The sequence below is a fragment of the Gastrolobium bilobum genome, unplaced genomic scaffold (assembly GCF_033153095.1).
Source record: "Gastrolobium bilobum isolate Gb01-03AN ecotype WA unplaced genomic scaffold, APGP_CSIRO_Gbil_v1 utg31210, whole genome shotgun sequence".
NCBI classification, from domain to species: Eukaryota; Viridiplantae; Streptophyta; class Magnoliopsida; order Fabales; family Fabaceae; genus Gastrolobium; species Gastrolobium bilobum.
Window position 1 is genome coordinate 181,922 of NW_026896611.1, and position 18,466 is coordinate 200,387.

The 18,466-nt window shown below is 34.9% G+C and overlaps 2 protein-coding genes across 5 annotated transcripts; both read left to right on the forward strand.

Annotated features, from left to right (window-relative positions):
- Window positions 1–372: 372 nt before the first annotated feature.
- LOC133300900 (6-phosphofructo-2-kinase/fructose-2,6-bisphosphatase) lies at window positions 373–13,343 on the forward strand. 4 transcript variants are annotated; one of them, XM_061500482.1, is made up of 23 exons: window positions 373–858; window positions 971–1,034; window positions 1,393–1,688; window positions 2,214–2,363; window positions 2,963–3,169; window positions 3,291–3,386; window positions 3,711–3,809; window positions 3,918–3,947; window positions 5,993–6,046; window positions 6,811–6,864; window positions 6,947–7,024; window positions 7,117–7,208; window positions 7,287–7,344; window positions 7,423–7,497; window positions 8,413–8,460; window positions 9,559–9,656; window positions 10,120–10,195; window positions 11,488–11,550; window positions 11,669–11,775; window positions 12,045–12,113; window positions 12,198–12,261; window positions 12,359–12,424; window positions 13,078–13,343. In XM_061500482.1, exons 1-23 carry the CDS (start codon window positions 667–669, stop codon window positions 13,153–13,155), a joined length of 2,214 nt encoding a protein of 737 aa, XP_061356466.1. In that variant the 5' UTR covers window positions 373–666; the 3' UTR covers window positions 13,156–13,343. The 4 variants fall into 4 exon arrangements, 3 of the variants coding, with proteins under 3 accessions (XP_061356466.1, XP_061356467.1, XP_061356468.1); XM_061500483.1 differs by having other exon boundaries at window positions 11,669–11,760; XR_009750116.1 differs by lacking the exons at window positions 12,359–12,424; window positions 13,078–13,343 and having other exon boundaries at window positions 11,669–11,861.
- Window positions 13,344–16,427: 3,084 nt separating this feature from the next.
- Window positions 16,428–17,467, forward strand: LOC133300915 (RING-H2 finger protein ATL63-like). Its single transcript, XM_061500495.1, has one exon. The coding sequence runs from the start codon at window positions 16,625–16,627 to the stop codon at window positions 17,420–17,422; it is 798 nt and encodes a 265-aa protein (XP_061356479.1). The 5' UTR covers window positions 16,428–16,624; the 3' UTR covers window positions 17,423–17,467.
- The last annotated feature ends 999 nt before the right edge of the window (window positions 17,468–18,466 follow it).

Below are 18,466 nucleotides of genomic sequence, written 5' to 3' on the forward strand. Positions count from 1 at the left end.
ATATTTTGAAATCACTTGGGTTAAATCATATATTTTTATAATCACATTAGAATTAAGTGATGAGTTTGAAATCACTCAAGTAATAAACCATATAATCAAAAATTAATTATCTCAAGAGTAATTCTTTTCATGGAAATTCATTAATATCTGAATCTCTGAAATAAATGTTTGCATCACACAATGTAATGAGGTATTAATATCTGAAATTATATTCCTATTTAAAGCACAAACAAGTTACTCAGATTCACAACACGTGTGTGCATAGAGGAAAAGATGCACATAGTAATGTGGTAACTGGTAAGCTAAGTAAAGCAAGGGAACCAAAAGAGAACAAACACACCACACCACACCACAGCACAGGAATAGCTATTAAAGGAGCAAGGAGGAACACTCGCTCAGTGACTCCACCTCACCCCTTTTATGGTACCCCACCATTGTTCCTTGACCCTCTCATTCTTGGTTCTCAATTCTCTTTCTCAATTACCGTTTTCTCTTTATCGATAAACCCAAACACATGCGCACCAGAAAACACCCACATCCTCCTTAGTCCTATCCATTATCCACATCCACGTACACACAACAACAACAATTCACTACTTGTTTGAAGAAAACTCTCAACTCTGAAACACAACACACACACTCAGAGAGAGAGAGAGAGAGAGAGAGATGGGGACGGGTGCGTCGAAGGAAGAGAACGGTGGCTCAGAAGAGAGCAAGGAGGAGCGTGATAGATTGGAGCAAGCAGGTGGACAGCTCTATGTGTCTCTGAAGATGGAGAATCGCAAGCTCACTGGTGAACTCGTTCCTCATGTCTATGGCTCTGTTCCTCTCGTGGGGTCTTGGGATCCTTCCAAAGCTGTAATTTTGATCCATGCCCATTTCTCCATTTGCTTCAACTGTTTCTGGGTCGATCTTGTTTTTCACTGTTTTTGATTTTTTTTTTTAATTAATTTTTGGTTGTTGGAATTAGCTTTCAATGGAACGGGAATCGGTGTCAATGTGGGAGCTGAGTTTTGTTGTTCCACCTAATCATGGTAATGGCTTTTCTTCACTAGCTTTGACTTTTTAAGTGTGTTTAATGTGTTTCACCATTTTTCCATTCAAAAGTTGTGGTTTTAATAATTTATCTTTTGCTTTTTAACTCTCTCAATTGACTTAACAAAAGTATGCTCAATAAAACAGTGGACAATGTCTTAAGGTTCAGAGGTTACTCTGAGCAATAGCTTTGTTGCATTCACTATGAGCATAGAGTATATGGTATTAAGGTGTCTTGGCATGTTTGTGAATTGAATGAAGTTTAGTTGTAGAAATTGTCTCCTAAATGATTGTATCATCATTGAAGGGGTGTTTTTATTTTGAACCTGATGTCTTGATTCTGCTTGGGATTTTCAGAAACTTTGGATTTCAAATTCTTGTTGAAGCCTAAGTACAGCAATACACCTTGTTTCGTTGAGGAGGGTGCAAACCGCCTACTCATTGGAGGAGCTTTGCAGGAGGATGCAAGGCTTGCATTGTTTAAGCTTGATAGCGGCGAGGTTCTTGAGTATCAAGTGTTTGTTAAAGCAGACAGGGTTTCTCCATTTGATCTTGCAGCTAGTTGGAGGGCTTATAAGGAGAATTTCCGTCCTTCGACTGTACGTTGGATGCCTGATGTCAGCATAAATTCAGCACCTCAGACGGGCAGTGATGTAAGACCAAACTACCAGTTTCCTTTCTGTTTTTTTACCCCTAGTAAGATATGGTGAATGACATTTAAAATTTTGCTCCTGTGAAGAAGGTACTTTTATGCTTCAAAAATCATATTGTGCAATGGGATTAAAATAAAATCCTTCCTATTGGCCACTTTCATTTTGCTTTGTAGTTTTCTGTTTTCTTGTTATCTGTTGAATGAAGTGTTACTCTGGTTGCAAGTCTTCAGATAGTGTGTACATGCAGGATGTCTTGCACTTAAAACCACAACTTTTTCTAGTCAAAAATTTTCAACTGTTAGTGCAATAACATTGATCATTTTGATAGTCTGGTTGATTTCTCCATTAGTTGTTCTGTAGGAAATCTAATCAGAAGTTTGCTTTAATGGCAACCAGTCTTGCTGTCTTCACTCTATGGAGCTGTATTGTTACTTTGTTTCTATTATTTTTCTAATCTTAGAGAGATGTTATGTGAAATGGGTATTGTCAAGTTTCAAGTGATTTTAGCTTTATTTTTTTGTTCAGAATTGCTCTTCTGCGGGTTTGGAACTTGATCTTGAGCATTATGTTGTCCCAGCTCCCTCTGCAAATTCAGCCTTTGCATATGCAGCTAACATGACAGAGAATCCAAGGTCACTAATTAGTGGGCCTGGCAGCAGTTCATTTTCCATCAAGGTTTAACTTCCAAATTCACATTTTAAATTAGGATTATACTTTCTATATGGACTACTAGTTCTTTACAGTTTATTGTTGTGAGGATAATTGACTGATAATTTTTCTGTGCTTATTTTCAATTTGAAGTTCCTTTTTTTTTTTTTTTTTCTGTAATGAATCTGTTATTGTATTTAGATAAGACTTTAATTGGTTCAAGATTGGATACATTTTCTGTGCTTCCGAATTTTTACTAGCAGGCAGATGCTTGATACTATAATATGCTAATTTGGAGCTCTTTCATGAACCTTTATTTTGTATGTAATGGATCTTTAACTGGACTTACGTAAGACTTTTAACTTATTCAAGATTGACAATGACATGTCTTCTGTTTGTCCTTACTTATGAGGCAGATGCTTGATTCTATTATATGCTAATTGAATCTCTCTCTCTCTCTTTTTGATAAGTTTCTATATCTTTATAAGAAATAAGAGCATATAGGATGTTTAAAATGCCACTTCTTGAGGCTAAGAGGAACACATAAGTTAATGGGTTATGTTGACTCTTGATACTGGAATCTATAATATAGTACATTTAATAGGTTATGTTGATGTTCCAACCAGGAGATGGAGGTTATTGTGCCAGATCCATCTAAGGTGTTTCAAAGTTCTGGAACGGTTGAATCCAAGTCAGTGGGAACGTTTTCTCCTCTGCAAAGGCAAGAGAGTCAGAGGGGACATTTTGTTGATAGAGGTGTTGGATCTCCTAGACTTGTAAAATCTTCTACTTCAAATATTTTCAGTGGTCTTAATTTGGATAATGATACCAAGGTTTGTATAAATTATTTACATTTCGTGTTTATATTCAAATTTATTGCATTGAACTAACTTATTTGTCAATTGAGGCTGTTCACAATTAATTGCTTCTGCACTCTTGCTTTTTTATTGATAGAATTCAATGCCAGCTGCTGCTGGAGCTGTTGCAGCTGCAGCTGTTGCTGATCAAATGCTGGGTCCCAAGGAGGATAGACATTTGGCGATTATCCTGGTAATATTTTAGCTTAGCATGATGAGTAATTACTCATTAATTTTCACAGTTTTAGTAATTCTTTGTTATTTTTCTTTTCTTTTCTTTTCTTTTTTCTTTTTTCCTTTTTTTTTTTTTTGCTTCAAGTTGGTTTTCTAGTTGTAAATTAAGTGAGTGATATTCCAAATTCCAGCTTTCAAATCAAAATTCGAGCATATACTTTGAAAGCTGGAATTTGGAAATACCTGGCAAAAATGTCATATTTCAATTTGTAGTTCATCTATTTAGTTCATTAAAATTATGAAAATAATTTATTCTGTTATCTAACTATTTTCTTTTATGTAGGTGGGTCTGCCAGCTCGAGGTAAAACTTTTACTGCAGCTAAACTTACAAGATATCTTCGTTGGTTAGGTCATGAAACCAAACACTTCAACGTTGGGAAGGTTGTTTGAATTAACATCATTCTTCTTTATAACTGATATACCTGTACCTAGTGGAAAACTGGAAATATGACAAGTATGAAGATTAACACTTACTTTTGGATGTCACAGTATCGTCGCCTCAAGCATGGAGCTAATCAGGTAAACTTTATTATATGAATCTGTGCAATAGCTTATGCCTTATAATTTAATAATTGTGTGCATAACTACATTATATTCACTGTTTTAATAACATAACAGTTCTCACGATTGCAGAAAATTTCTGTCTGTACTATATTTGTAGTGCATTTTTTAATTTTTCTATTAGTTATGTCCCTTATTGAAGGTTGTACTATATACTGATTTTTATAAGAATTGATGTGGTTCATATTTGTGTGGAAGATGTGTCAAGTGAAAATAATTCCAAAGCAGTGTTCAGAGAATTCTTTGTCTAACTCTTTTACTCATTTATTATTTACATTTCACAATAGTTGGCGTTGTCGCCATCAGGTTCGATTCATGTAATCAGCCTCTTGCAAATCCTAGGCAAGGCCGCCTATTATAGACTCACACAATGGGTCTTTCCCTTCCCTAGACCCTGTGCATAATGGTAGCTTTATAGCACCAGATTTCCCTTTTAATTTACTTTTCTAAATTCTAAAGTTCAATGAGTAACATTTAGGTATCATCTCTCGTAGGAATATGATGACACAGTAGGCTTGAAGTTTAAAAAGCAAAAATAAGGTACTTAGGTAAATGATTTGCTAAAACTTGGTGGTTAGTGACTCTCTTTTTAACAAGAGTAATGCAACAGACATAAACACCCCTTTTCGGTTGTTAGATAACCCTACATAGGACTTTGGTTTGTCTCAACTCACAATACATCATCCAATGGAAAATTGTGCAGGGGTGTGGCGTTTTGTGTCTAAAATGGGTGTGTTTAAAGCATTACTCTTTTAACAAAGTTGGTATGAAAGAAATACTGGTTTGAAATGCCAGGAAATTCAGAGTGTAGAGAAGACCCACAGTTGTTGATGCTCTATAGTGGTTATGTCGATTTTGGATGTGCTGGTTTTCTTGGCTCTTTTATGCATTAGAGCAATGGTTGAAATTATGACCATGATGCCAAAGCCTAGGGTTTAGATTCTGTTCAGGTGTAAGGCGTTCACTAATTTTTGCAATCTACATGAATTTTTTTGAGCATCTGTCTGATCTTTCCTTGGCAGAAAATAGGCATTGGCTTGAAATAGTAAGTAAGCAGTTCAATTTATTCATCCTGACTAAAATAGTATTCATGAGGTCTCACTTCTCAATGAGTCACTTAACCTAAAAAGATTAAGTTATTAAGCTTTGGGACAAAAAAAAAAGCTTTTGTCAAATCCAAATCACCCCTTCAATTGAAATTCGTCTGGGCTAGAAATGTGGATCAAGTGTAGTCCTACAGTTTCCTTGTGCTGAACTTAAACTGTTACGCATTGAAATATATAAATAAGATGGAAGGTGGAAGTATTGAACTCTAAATAGTCAAAGAAGCTCTAATATATATGATACTACCCTTAAGTGCACTTTAGGGAAAGCCATTGAGTTGAGTCAGCAAATGGGTTGGTAGGTGTGACTAAAACAGAAAATGTTTAGCAAGAAATGGAGGGAAAAGCTGAATAAGTAGTGGAGGACAAGGAGCGTGAGAATCATCTGGAATCTTGTGTGGGTCATGGGACTTGGGAGAGTGGAGAGCCTCTCTAATTGCTCTTCATTATAGTTTCTTCCTCTATTTCACTGTAACTTTCTGCCATAGCAGTTGCAATTGCATTTCAATATTTCAGTTGTATTAGTTGTTGATTTTTCCCATTTGTTAGTTGTATTAATTCAATGTACTGTTGAGAAATATTTCAGTAATACACGTTTGTATTTCTTTGATCCCATTAACTGTCTTCTGTAATTTTATTGTTCTTGGAGTGGGTTCTAACATAATTGGGCAAGTCTCTGTGTATGGATTTTATAACTTCAACATCATCAATGATTTAATATAATATCTTGTACTTTGGAGGGTCGTAAAAGTCTCAATATTGTAACATTATGAGATCATAATGTGATCATGGACACTTGATTCCCTTCAAAAATGTTAGTTTTATTCTTGAAATCATGATGTTGCACTAGCCTGTCATGTTTTCTTCAGTAACCGTAGTTCGTGTCATTCTTCTTTGCAGTCTGCTGATTTCTTTCGAGCTGACAATCCTGATGGCGTAGAGGCGCGCAATGAGGTAGTTTTGGTCCTTTTTTATTTTTTTTATTTAATTTTAGTAGATTAAGTGCGAGCCTTGACACTTAGGTTATAATTGTTTATTCTTATTTAGAATTGGGATGGTGTTGCGTCTTTAATTTGTTGAATCTTATTCCATTGGACTCTATTATTTCTTAAAACCTTTGCATTCAACAAGAATTATTTTATCATTCAGTCTTTCAAGAAAACCTTAGTAACTGTTTTAGTTCTGAATCATTCACAGCATTGTTTCTTGAATAAAACTAATCATAATGTATGAGTTTGAAGATTCCAAGCAATTGCTAAATGCAGCATGGTGCGATAACTCAAAAAGGATGGAAAAGCACATAGTGAGAGACAGTGATGTACAAGGGTTGATGTTTTAATGCAAAACAAATTGGATAATATCAATGATAGAATGGCAACACCATCCTGACCCCATGAAAGAAGGAAAACTAATCCAAACAGAATTTCATATTGGCATATATTGCCTTGTTAAGACAATGTTAGTCTTCAATACAATGCTACTTTGCCACTTCGTTATTTTGAACAAGTCTGTTAGTGTAGAGTGACAACATCCAGCAAATGTATAATAAAAAAATAAAAAGAATATTCATATTGGCAGACGGCAACCTGTTAAGACTATATTACAATTTAATATAATGCTACTTCTAATATTTGGTTTATAATGGATCATTCTGGTAATGTTGACACCATGTTGACCTTTCTTTGTGTACATAGTTTTAATATATCACGTGCCACTAGGTAGCAGCGTTGGCATTTGAAGATATGATATCTTGGATGCAAGAAGGTGGCCAGGTAGGTTCATTCTTGTTCGATATTTTTGTTGCTTTTTTACATTCTTTCATGTTGCTTTTCGTAAGTTTTAATTTCAATTTAGGTTGGGATATTTGATGCCACAAACAGTAACAAGAAACGAAGAAACATGCTTATGAAAATGGCTGTAGGAAGATGCAAGGTAGACTACTGATGGACATTGTCGAGTGCATGATATGAGAATGACATTTTTTATTTTGAACTCTTCTGATCTACTCTGTGTTTTCATTGCAGATTATCTTTCTGGAAACAATATGCAACGATGTGAACATAATTGAAAGGAATATTCGTCTTAAAATTCAACAAAGTCCTGATTATGCAGAAGAGTAATGTTTCATTTAAAACCAGTGACATCATATCTTGATGGCTATGTGGATACATATGCAATTAACTTTCTTTTGCAGGCCAGACTATGAGGCTGGATTGCAAGACTTTAAAAATCGTCTAGCCAATTATGAGAAGGCAAGTCCTTACAGTGCCGTTTTAATGATTGTTCTAAATGAGCTTTTTCCTTCAATATGTTTGATTTCATATTACTAGGTTTATGAGACAGTAGAAGAAGGTTCTTACATAAAAATGATTGATATGGTCAGTGGACATGGTGGACAAATACAAGTAAGTTCAACCTTTATTTCATTGTTTGTGTTGCTGCTACTATGTGTTGAACATTATCCTTTTGCATAGTTCATGACCTGGATGGCCTCTATTGGAGATTGCTTATTAATGTTTGTTGTCCATATGGTAGATGTAGTTTGATCGTTGAAAGGTAATCGAATGAAGTCATACCAAACAAGAAATTCTTGATGTGAATAGCATAAGATGTATTGATACTTGATAATTGTAGGTGGTGAAAAAATGTTAAAATTTAAGCAGTTTAGCATATTGAACATGCTATTTTCATCTCCCCCATGGTATTTCTCATGTGATTGGTCATAATTGGTTCTAGCACCAGTTTTCATAACTATGGCTTGGTCAGGCTAGTAGAATTTTTACGAGACCCTAATAGAAACTAGATGTAAATTGTTGTTGGTTGCAGAAACAAACTGGATCTTAATTATGGTATCTTGGAAATTGAAATGGTTTAGGTTTGCATCTAACTTTGAATAACTATAGTACCCCTGATTTTCCTTTATGCCTGTCTTAATTATTTATTCCGTGGTTGCCTGAAAGCACAAAATTCAAGATGTGTTTGTTCTGGGAAGAATTAGTATTAGAAAGCAATATTGTTACCAGATGCAAGTGTTATGGTGAACGACATATCACTTTCCAGTATCAGAACTAACACAGTAGATGACAGACAAGCTAGGAAGAGTCATTAGTCAGTGCTTTAAATTATGTTGATGGATGGCAGACTTATGATCATTGACATGGTTAATCACCGACTGTGGAACTTTTTGTTTTTGTGAACATTAGCTTAAGATTAAATGTAGAGTACCTATGTGTGCTCGTGTCCTATAGTTTTGCTCTACCCATTTAGTTTCAAGTGAGTTTGATTTGTTAATTATTCACAACTTCTGTCTCTTGGTTTAGGTGAACAATATCAGTGGCTACCTTCCTGGACGAATTGTCTTTTTCTTGGTAAGCTTTTTTGAAGAATGTGGTTAAATACTTAAATTACAGTCAGAGATTGACACACACACACACACACAGAGAGACAAAATAATTTATTTAAGTTAATTAATATACTATGTAACCCAATGTATACATAATTAATGGAAATGAGCTATCACTCGGATCCTTTATCCTCTAAAGATGCAGAAGGTCCTTACAACTAACTCAGATATTGCATCATATAAAGAATTGGGTTGCCATTGTGCTATGAAATGCATGATTGAGGTTTTGTAATCAGACTTCGGGAAAGACATGTCGCCGGAAACTCTTAGGAAACTGCAAGTTTTACAAATCTATGTAGCTAGGGTTCGGCGTAATAGGTCAAATAAAAAGCAAGAATTTTTTTATAAAACTTACCTTATAAATTCCTCAGATGGAAACTTCTGACTCAAATCCTGATTTACTACTCTACTCAATCTGAAAGAACAAAGAGGTGCTTGTAGACAATGGCCAAGATAGCTAGCTACTAATTATAAATACATCAGGATTCTTGCATTTGTGTTTTAGGAATAATGCTGATAGCATTATGCAGGATAGTGAAATATTAAATAGCATAGGGTTAAGGTAGGGTTTTTTTACTGGATTAAGGGTAAAAAATTTCTGGGTTAAACCATTATGTGTCCATGTTAGGGAGATTTGCCAGCAACAGTAAGGAGTTAATGCTATTTCTGCTTATGTCTATGAGTCAACTTATGTTAAAGCTAATACAGTGGAACAGGAATTACACAACCCATGGATACTGGAACTAAACTAATTAACTAGGTTGTGAGATTCACTCATAACATCTCAACATCTCTGGTTACCGGGCATATTGCACTGTTATTTGTTCTGCTTAGCCTAAATTTGACTTGAGCTACTCAAGCTATGGACATGCTTATCTAAAAATGAAAATGGTTTTTATAGAAGATTTGTGATTGCTGGAAATATAATTTACTCTATAAAACTAATATCTATGAAGATATGCGTAGACTTTATATCACCTATAAGTTTCATATGAATAATCTTATATTTTTATCTATGTCATGTTCATACATTTCCATGAACCTCAATTTTTATATGCTTCAGGTAAATACACATCTTACTCCACGCCCAATATTACTTACTCGGCACGGAGAAAGCCAGGATAATGTGAGAGGCAGAATTGGAGGAGATACAGCACTAAGGTATATTCTTATTTTTCTCTTCAGTTGCTATTCAGTGCAAGGTTAAAATTGAGGAGGATATAGGATGTAGAAAAGGCAGAGATATGAATGTAGATGAAAAATTTGTCACTGTTTTGATTAATTAACAAATAATTACTATGGAAAGTGTGATCTTTTTATTGAGAGTACCTTTTAGCTTCCCTGTCTTCTTTTTCCTCCTCCCTTCAATTTAGAAAAAAGGCTTGTATTCATCTCTATTGTTATGGAACAATTGGTTTCTGGAGGAAGACAAAGGGTTGTTAGATAATTGAAAACTTCAATTTATCGGCTTTCTTGCACGGGTGAAATGGTGAATAGTTCTAGTTCCTCTGTATTTGAGGTGTTACTTCTTTACTTTCTTTCTATAATGTGATATCTGGTATTTTGAGAATAGCTTTCAATATTTAGCTGACTACCTAGAGCACTATGCAACTTGTTATAACAGCGAGGCGGGAGAAGTTTATGCAAAGAAGCTTGCCAACTTTGTTGGAAAGCGTCTCAAATCAGAACGGGCTGCTTCTGTAAGCATTTTCAATCTCTTCCTTTGTCCTTGTAAATCAATGCTTATAAGAAGCTGATGCTTGAAAGCCATTATCCTTCTATGCTTGTGGATTGGCCTTTGTCTGCTAAAGCTGCATGTAACAATTTGTATTGAACTCTGTCAACAATAATTAATAACGATTGTGTATCACTTAGTCATAGTGAATCTGCTAAACAACTGTGAGAAATGGAATCAATTTATCAGTGATTGAGATTGTTCTTTCAGTAACTTTTACTGGTTTAGTTATAGGAGAAACCATTATAAATGACTTGGATCTAAATGGCCTCTCTGAAGACCTGGTTTTGACTGAATACAATGGGACCGTTTGATACATGTAGCCGATCCACCTAGTGGGAAAAGGCTTTTGTTGTTGTTGTTGGAGTCAATATTTGTTTTTGGAAGGAGGGTGGGGTCCGTGGGGATGAGGGATTGTAAACTGTGTAGCCATTGAAGTTAAAGTTGAAGTTAATAGTTGTACTGTTAATGTGGGAAGTTCTTATTAAGACCTCCTGTATGAAAGGTTGTTGAGATGGAGAGAAAAGATAAGCCTATGCTAAAAACCATGCGTCTCAACTATACCATGGACTCAATATTTATACAATGAATATACTAAATACAAAGATAAAATTTTCCTGATTCCTATATTTACATGATACACTGAACCTAGACATAATACCTTTTTAACAAAGGGAATACAAATACAAGGATAGTTGCCATGCATTTGAAAGTGAAGAGCTGTTTTGGACATCAGTCCAGACAAGTTAGCTGTATGGGAGTAAATTCTGGGATGATTTAAAAAGAAGACAAATCCTAGATTAAATTCCTTCCTTGAAGTAATAGACAAGTTTCATTTATTTAAATAAGTGTCAATTATTAAATTCTAAGGCGGGTCTTGTATGTGCTGATGATTATTGAGATGTTGTTTAAATTCAATAAGAATGGAAAGGGAAGGGGGGGGGTCTACAGGGGATATTTGATCCTATCCAAGTTTGAACCTCAGGTAGCATCATGAAAGAGCAGGTTCCCTACCAAGCAAGTTAAACCCCTTGGGCAAGAATGAAACATGAATTAATTATAAAGTAATGTTCTCTACAGACTTTTCATGAATTTTTGTATCTGTGACTACAACAGTGTTCTCTTTACATGTAGGCTTTTGTTGAAGTTATAACAATTTAATGCTGAATCAGTTCTCATATCAGCTGAGTGCATGTATAAATATAAGCAAATATTGAAGTGATGAATGATTTGTGATATTTGTAACTGGTGGTCTAGATATGGACTAGTACACTGCAACGAACAATTCTGACAGCAAGTCCAATTGTTGGATTTCCCAAGGTTAGTGTAATCCTTAAGCTTATGGTTGCATGCAGTCATGTTATTTATGTGAGGAGAAATGCGCTCACAAATATACAAATCATGGTGTCCCTTCACTTGATATCTATATGTATGTTAGATACAATGGCGTGCCCTTGATGAGATAAATGCTGGGGTTTGTGATGGTATGACATACGAAGAAATCAAGAAAAACATGCCAGAGGAGTACGAGTATGTCGCCGACTTGTAATTTCTCTATCTCACTTGCAAGTTAAATGCAACTAGTATAAAAAAGAGCAGTTTAGTGCTATAAAGCTCCCGCAATGCACCGGGTAATCGAACCTGCGACTTTCAAGTCACATGGCAACAATACTAATTGTTGTGTTAAGTTCCCCTTCTTGATTGCAACTGATATATTGGAAAAAAAAGAAGCACAATGTGGAACTTCTTTTTTAGGGTCATGGGATGCTGTTTAAATGCCTTAGTTATGTTTTTGCCTTCTCTTTTTATTGCAGATCCCGCAACAAGGACAAGCTTAGGTATCGTTATCCTCGCGGAGAGTCTTATTTAGATGTTATTCAAAGGTTAATACATTTTATCATATAAGCATTATTTATCTCCTGACTTCAACTTGTTTGATATAAATAACTTGTTTTTTAATAATACAGGTTAGAACCGGTAATTATTGAGCTTGAGCGGCAACGTGCACCTGTTGTTGTGATATCTCACCAGGTTGTACGCAACACATTAAGCTAAATTTGTGCTTATAAAGCCTCAATGGTTTGCTGGTTCTAACCCTTGAGGTTCTTCCATACTTTTCTCATTGCAGGCAGTTTTGAGGGCATTGTATGCTTATTTTGCTGACAGGCCTTTGAAAGAAATTCCACATATAGAGGTAATTTTGTGGGTTCATATTTAGCTGAACTCGTTGCATTTTATCATATTTGTTCTTACTAGATAAATGGGCGTGCATGAAACATGGGGTTTGATGCTTTGGCCTGATTGAGTTGGTGGTAAATATTTAAAGAACAAACTGAGTTATTGTTGTTTTTGGTTATATCAATGAAATGAAATTCCTTTCTTTGCCATACTTAAATGTTTTGCTGTTAACAAATTTTTGTGAGGTTCATCTTGTCATTTGAGAGGGCGAGCCTTGGAGCAGCAGTACGATTGCTCCTTGTGACTAAAAAATCACGGGTTTGAGTCTGGAAATAGCCTCTTTGCAAAAATGCAAAGATAAAGTTGCGTACAATCAATTCTCACCCCTACTTTGCAAGTCGGGAGCTTATGAAGCACCGATACTCCGAATTTTTTTTCCAACGTATCCGATACGCGTATCGGAAACGTATTGTATCGTATCGACGAATTAATGGTCGTATCGAGAACGTATCGGGAACGTATCGAAAATGTCGTGTCGGAGTCGGTGCTTGATAGTCGGAAGCCATGTGCACTGGGGTTCGCCAGCCATCTTGTTGTTTGGAGTGGTCATCACTTTTGGTGAGTGATGAATATGAAGAATATATCTAATGTGAGATTTGTCATTTCCAGGTGCCTCTTCATACGATAATTGAGATACAAATGGGAGTTACAGGTGTCCAAGAGAAAAGATACAAACTAATGGACTGAAATGAATTGATGAAAAGTTCTCTTGCTAGTATTGTGGCTCATTAACCAATTATCAATTTTCCTATTTTAATTTATTAGCAAAATGTAATTATTTTCCCACAAGTGGACTACATTGTTATAAATTACCATAATAAAGGGAAGTCATGCCCTTGAAATTCAATATTATTTCATTTCACGTGTAAATGACGTCTATTTCATTAATACAAATTCCATAATATCATAAGTTTATGCTCTTGATTGGAATTGAAAAAAAGAATAATAATGTGATAAGTTTTATGTAGTAGGTCTTCTTTTTTTCCTATTTGTTACTGAGGTTAAATTAATAACAAGTGTATCTTTTTAAGAACAGTCTGTTTAGATCAAATTATTTTATGATTAAAATAATTTATGATCAGAAAGCTTTTAAAAAATAACATTTTTCCTATTTACAGAAGAAGAAAAGAAACAGGTTAGGACCATTGCCACCTTGACAGGAAAAAAAAATTAAATATTACTATTTAAATAAGAAATTACAAAAACAGCATTTTGAAGAAATTACTAAACATCATTTTGAAATCAGGATTTATAGCAATTAGTTGCACCCAAAATATGTGGTTGGTCGCGCCCAAATAAGGCGCATTAAAGTGCTTGGTTCCACCCAATTTAGGCACTAGCATATTCCAATAAATGTTTCTTTGTGTCTCGTTTGACATATTTTATATTTGTGAGTATGAATGATGTTTATTTAAGTTGAAGTTTTGTCTTCCATAAATATAGTTTGAATCTACAACAATTGTATTACAATCATAAGAGTATTTAAACTCACAAGACCCAGAATTCTTTCCAAACTAACATCATAAGTTGCAGCACATGCTATTGATAAACACATTTTATCTATGTGAATTATGTTAGAAAATAGGTATCTGCATCCCAAAAATTTTATATATTCACATGATTTGGATATATTTCAACTATCCAACAATAACAAATAATCGTGACTCATTATGTAAAACTTATTCAACTTGTTAGAAAGTAGATATTTGCATTCTAAAATTTTGTACACTATCAGAATCTCTGCATTATATGTAGGATTTGTGGATTAGGAATGTTTGCTAGGAATATTTTTAATCATGACAGTGGTTTCCTCTCCATCAACACACATAAGCAACAAAAGATAACATCTTTTCTTTTTACGGAAAGCCCTATAAACTGATCTTGTTGAAAAAATCATTGGTTCAGAGGCTAACGATGGGAAAACTAGGCCAAGAAATCGATGGCAGGTGCTATAGCCTATGTTGTTAGTTCGGAAAGAATTCGGAGACTTCTGAGTTCAAATGCTCTTGTCGTACCATTGTTGCAAATTTGAACTATGTTTGTGAGAGATAAAATATGTCAAATGAAGAGTCATTGCGTAGATCTCGAAAAATTATGTGAAATAAAAAAAACTACTTGATTCGGATACCCAAGTCAAAAGTTATGGTCTTCCAAAATTTTACGGTGAAACTGTTAAAATTATTTTGTCACCTGTTATCATCGGGCGAGTCGCACCTAGATCAGGCACAACTAAGCATCCTAGTGCGCGTGAGAATTTCTTCAGTGTTAATGATGCACTGAATTTTCGATGCATATTCCACTAACAATGTGACACATGTCTTATTTTTTTTCTAAAATCACTCTCTCACCTGATACTAAAATAAATTATTTATTAATGATTTAATAAAAGTAAGACACATCTTATATTGTAAGTAAAAGATGTACTGAAAATTTAATGCTACCGATGCATTGAAGAAATTCTCCTTATTATTTACCTCTCATAAAGAATACTTGTGATTTATCCAAAATAAAAAATTCTCCTTATTTGAGCTCAATCAGTCATGCCTAAATTTGAACGTGACCGGTTGTTATAGATCAGTATTCAAAATGTTACATTTTCATAATTTTTATTTAAATAATAATATTTAATTTTTTTTCCCACCTTGACAATGTGGGTTCAGAGCAAACCTGGTCGTGGAAGCCTACGCTGCTAGAATATGGTCCTCTCCATTTGCACAATAAATACCATTCACACTTCTATGCAAATCCACAGTCACATTTTGAATACAAAAGTTTAAACACCCATTTAAGTTTATATTATGTTTCAAAATGGTTTATGGGATTTTCAATAAAATTTCAAGTTAAATAATGTCTGCAGTACTTTAACTTAATTAACTAACTAGCTAGACTGCTAGAGTGATCAAGTAATTGCAAATTTTAAGTAAATAAAAAAGATCATTAATTTTCAACTGCAATGGAAGAGGCTTGTTTACCGTACGTACCTCTTTACATGATGTAATTATTACTTGGTAGCAGTTTGGGTTGCGTCAGTGTTCACGAGCCTATCCCATGCAGCATGCAGCATCCCATGTCCTCTCTAGAAAGGGATTAATCCATAGCCAGAAAGCATGCAGCAAAAAATGGTGGAATCTAAGCAAAGATCTACTGTTTCTATTGGCATTTAGCTCTGTATGTAGGGTGGTCAACTTTGGGAAAAAAGAAAGAAAGAAAAATTAAAGGAAAAGGTCTAGTCATGTCTGGCTCCATTCACATGGGACCCCTGATCATCCATTTCTCTTTTTAAAACAGTAATTGGGGTCCCTATCCCTATCGCCAACCCCACTTCTACCACAAACAAAATACCACCCCTTCTAATATTGACTAAAGTTTATGTAAATACATGAAAAGCCTAAGCAATTTATTGCAAAAAAAATCTCGAGAATCTTGACTTAGAATGATAAGGCCTTGGGATCCTCACCTCAACTTCACCAAATTAGAGAAATTAACATGTAAATGCGGACTATTACGTCATTGATGAAATCTTATATGTTAAATAATAACTATTTTAAGTGACTCAATATAATAGAACAAAGTACTCCACCAAATTAACTAATAGAAACTATAGTCTATAGTCTAATACTAACAAAATTCAGCACATTTGGTAGATAGCTGGAAAAAAAAAAAAAAAAAAAAACTATAGTCTAATAAAAATTATAATTGAAACACTCACACTGCTCCACATGAATCTAATAAAACTCAACTACCCTCTTTTGCTGCCGTCGCCTTCACGAGTCCTTCATTTATGCCTCTTTCTTTTTTCTCTTGACCCAATTCCCATGCATTAGTCCCCAATCCCCATTTCCCTCCTTGGATACAGGGATTCTTCTTTGACTTCAGCTTCACCCTTCACACCCTTTACGCTAATAGAATACCAATGCATTAGAATACCAAACTTTGTTGCTAACCATTACACGCAAATGTATCAATTGCAAGAGGCAACACACCCTTAATTTATTCACCCCCATCACGCACTTAACTTCACTTTTACGTAACAACTTACACATTACACAAAAACAGCAACCACATGCCCAAGATTCTGAACCACCCTCCTTCCTAAAACCCTTTCAAGTCCAAACCTTTCTGCAAAAACTGTATACCCTTTTGGCCATTCTTCACAATGCCAACACAATCCTATTCACCCAACAAGACCATGAACACACTGAATCAAATGTTTCAGAACATATTCTCAGAAAACAGTAACATCATGCTTGCAGCCATTATTTCCTTGCTCTTAGTCATCCTCTTTGTTCTGCTACTCCATCTCTATGCCAAATGGTTCTTGGCTCAGGCACAGGCACAGGCACGTGCCCGGCGGCGCCGTCGCCGGAGAACCACCGTGACAGTCTCCGACGTACTTGGCCCTGCCCGGTTTCACCATTTTCATAGCTTCAACATAGAAGACTCACCCATCTCGAGTTCCCACACCAAAGGGCTTGATTCTGCTATCATTGCTGCGATTCCATTGTTCATTTATGCAGCTTCAGAAGTAGAGGAAGGTGATGATGATGATGATGATGATGATGATGAGGTTGAACAAGAACTTGAATGTGTGATTTGTTTGAGTGCTTTTGAGGATGGTGAAATGGGAAGGTGTTTGCCAAAGTGTGGCCATGGTTTTCATGTGAAGTGCATTGACATGTGGTTGAGTTCGCATTCAAATTGCCCAATTTGCAGAGCACCGATTGTGGGTGGGATTGTTGAGAATGATTCTCAAATGGGTTCAGTTGATGCTTCTTCAGCTTTGGTTGAGATTGTGATTGATGATATTTCAAGTTCTGAGATTAGAGAGAATGGGAACGGAGGGGTGAGTGTTTCTATTTCAGAAACTTCATCATCTTTGTTTGGGTGCTCTTTGAAGAGAATGTTAGGCAAAGTTTTCCCATCTAATTCCAATGTAAATGAATTACATGCTTGAGATATCATCTTGTCACTGTCTATTGTCTACACAATTAACCATGAAATTAGCAAAATCAACCACTTTTGCAGTTGTGGGTCATTTTTAATGAAATTGTTCTTGGTCCTGAAGCTGTCGAAGTTTTTTTTTTTTTTTTTTTTAATCCTTTTCCTTTCTTTTCAATTTTTCACTATTTGCCGATTCTTTTTAACGGGTTTGCAGGAGATAAATTATATTTTATACATATATAAAAAAAATACCAGATTCATGTTTTTTTATTTTTCTTTCTTTTCTTCACATAGTCTCGTATGGATCACATAATATTTTATGTGGAAGATAATTTTATCTATTATAGTATAAAAAATGGAAAATATTTTTCTTATGTTGTAGGAAAAAAGTTACCTCATGCTGTAGAAATAAAATTATAAGTGGGACCTACAGGTAAGAGGAGAGAGAAAAAAGAATGGTGGGACCCAATACATTTTTGTGTGTGTAGAAAAATTGTTTGTCTCATGTAAAATGAGATAAACATAACCCATAAAAAATACTATTAATTTTGGCTTTAATATTTCTAATGTGAATGCAGATTTAGTTATCTTCGTTCACTCTCAAAACGACGTCATTTTGTCTTAAAAAATTTAAAAATTATAATGATAAAGATTGTCATAATCTTGAAATAAATTATAATCATAAAATCACTTTGATTTTTGCCCAAAAATGATGTCGTTTTGGGTTTAACACAAATAATTTATCTGCATCCACTGCAGAAAAAATCAGTGTTTTAAAATCCGCCCCTACCCCAGGGTCGACCCGAGTCAACCCTAACTCTCTCTCTCTCTCTCTCTGAGGGTTTGGATTAGTAGCTAGACCTTGCATGGAAGTTAACTCCTCTAACTAGGGGTGTTCATCAACTGATTCAAATTGATTCAGACAACGGTGATCGAACCAAAAAATCAAAAATAAAAAAAAAATTGCAAATTTTAATTAGATTGGATCGTTTTTTGGATGGGTTAGTGAAAACCGATCAAATCCACACCGATCCAATGATTACCATCTACCTACTTG